Below are 1,853 nucleotides of genomic sequence, written 5' to 3'. Positions count from 1 at the left end.
TACAGTCTTTATTTTACAGTTTAAACGCATGTTTATCAAATAAAGTCTAATGTTACAACTGATCAGGGCTCCCTTTTAGCTAGAATTTCTAGTAGTTTACAACACWCTGAGCACTAACAGCTCATACGAGATCAGGTGAGATATCGCACCATCATGAGATCACTCACTCCGTTATATTTTTAAGTTTCATCAAAACAGCCACGGCCCCCTCAGTTCTGAAGATGAGATAATCCTAAACTCTGGCATGAGAGGCGGTGAGACAAACRCATTCCTTCAAGGAATACTAGGCTTTTATTTATTTATTTCTTCTTTTTGATGTCATGCTCTCCGAACAGTCGGAAACATGACCTACCTGATAAACAGCCACCAAAGGGTCTCGGGGCAGAAAGGACGTGGCTTTCATTAAAATTTTTGCCAATCACAAGACAGCAACTCAGTCAAGGAGACGGAGGGCAGCCATTGGGCACCTCCAGCGGCTCAGACAAAGCTGATTTAGAGGGTTTTAGGTTTCAGCTAAAGGCCCCTGAACGACAAAGGCCTGGTCCTCTCTGATAAACAGCGTCATCTGAAAAGAAGGAGCTCTGAAAAGTTTGGTGTGAGCACATTTGCTTTTGACAGTTTCCACCGAGATTAATGGTGTTTGTGTGCGAGTGTGCATGCGCTCACTCTCTGCTTTTGTGGTAGCTGCATCTCTTGAGTGGGATCTTGATGACCTGGTCTCTTACGCCCACATAGAGCTCGCTGCGGCTGTGCAGGATCAGCAGGCTTCGAATCGGCTGCCTCTTCCTGGGCGGGAACAACTCGATCTCCTCCAATAGGCAGCTCCCGGTGGACTGGTTTAGAGGAGACAGCACTTTCCTAATAGTGCCATAATCTGGAAGAAAACGAGAGAGAGAGGGGGTGAGGATTTGGTCACAAAGAAGGCGATGAGCCACCAGAGAAAAGGTAAAGTAATGGAAGAAAGGGCAGGATAAGACTAGCAGAGAGTTTGAAGAAGAAACAACAAATAATGAATGCTAGATGAGAAAACTGCCAATGTGAACGGTGTGTGAACCACATAAAAATCACTTCCTGACAGAAAAGCTGCAAAAAAAAAAACTTATCAGAAGGAGAGGTTGGGCCAGATGTACCGAGTCTGGTTACGGCATCAATATGCAGCGCTGTAGATGTAACAAGGGATTTGATGTGGCACCTGAATGCATGATTTCTGACCTAGTTTCCCTTCAGGGGATATTCTGAGGGGATGAAACCACTTTAGTGTGCCGAGAGAGATAGAAGTGTGGAAATCTGTGTCATGGAGAATATATCCTGACCTTTTATTTTGTACAAGGCAGGGGCCCCCGTAAAATGCAGTTTGAGACGAATTTCCTTCTGGGAGAGCTAAAACAAACATAATCTATTATACATGCAGTCTCCTGGGTGAGCAAAAAGTAATTAGGTGTACAGTAGTGCCAGAAGAAGAAGGGTGGAATGCTAATAGGTAACTTAAAGGTAGGGGATGAAAAAGTTAGGTTTTGCCTCGAGCAGTATGGGCAGTAATGACATTACCATTTCATGTAACAAGCAGTTCAAACGAACTTTCATTTAAGGCACATTTAGAGTTCAGATGTRTGAAAACTGCAGTTTTACTGTGAGATCTGGATTTATAAAATGATGTGCCGTAATCACAGTTCAGGTTAGCTTTACCTATAATAAAATATTTAACACAAACTGATGGCTGTTAAAGAGAATGGTGTTCTTTTACATTTTACATTACATTTTAACATTTTCATACTTGATAAAACACTGAATCAGCATTTACACTATTTATTTATTTATTTTTTTGCTACTTTGCTAAGTCACATTTTAAACCT

At 41.9% G+C, this 1,853-nt stretch overlaps 1 protein-coding gene across 2 annotated transcripts in view; it reads right to left on the bottom strand.

The window, feature by feature from the left end:
- sema5a (sema domain, seven thrombospondin repeats (type 1 and type 1-like), transmembrane domain (TM) and short cytoplasmic domain, (semaphorin) 5A) overlaps positions 1-1,853 on the bottom strand; it is a 178,351-nt gene that overhangs the window by 73,380 nt on the left and 103,118 nt on the right. For both annotated transcript variants that reach the window (XR_001309788.1, XM_014002365.1), the window contains one exon: positions 667-874. Coding sequence is in view for 1 of the 2 variants with exons in the window: in XM_014002365.1 (XP_013857819.1) it covers positions 667-874 (208 nt within the window). In the remaining variant the exon portion in view is untranslated. The remainder of the gene's footprint in view (positions 1-666; positions 875-1,853) is intronic.

This window comes from Austrofundulus limnaeus, unplaced genomic scaffold (assembly GCF_001266775.1).
Source record: "Austrofundulus limnaeus strain Quisiro unplaced genomic scaffold, Austrofundulus_limnaeus-1.0 Scaffold12, whole genome shotgun sequence".
In the NCBI taxonomy this organism is placed as follows: Eukaryota; Metazoa; Chordata; class Actinopteri; order Cyprinodontiformes; family Rivulidae; genus Austrofundulus; species Austrofundulus limnaeus.
This window is presented reverse-complemented; position numbering and strand designations above follow the sequence as displayed.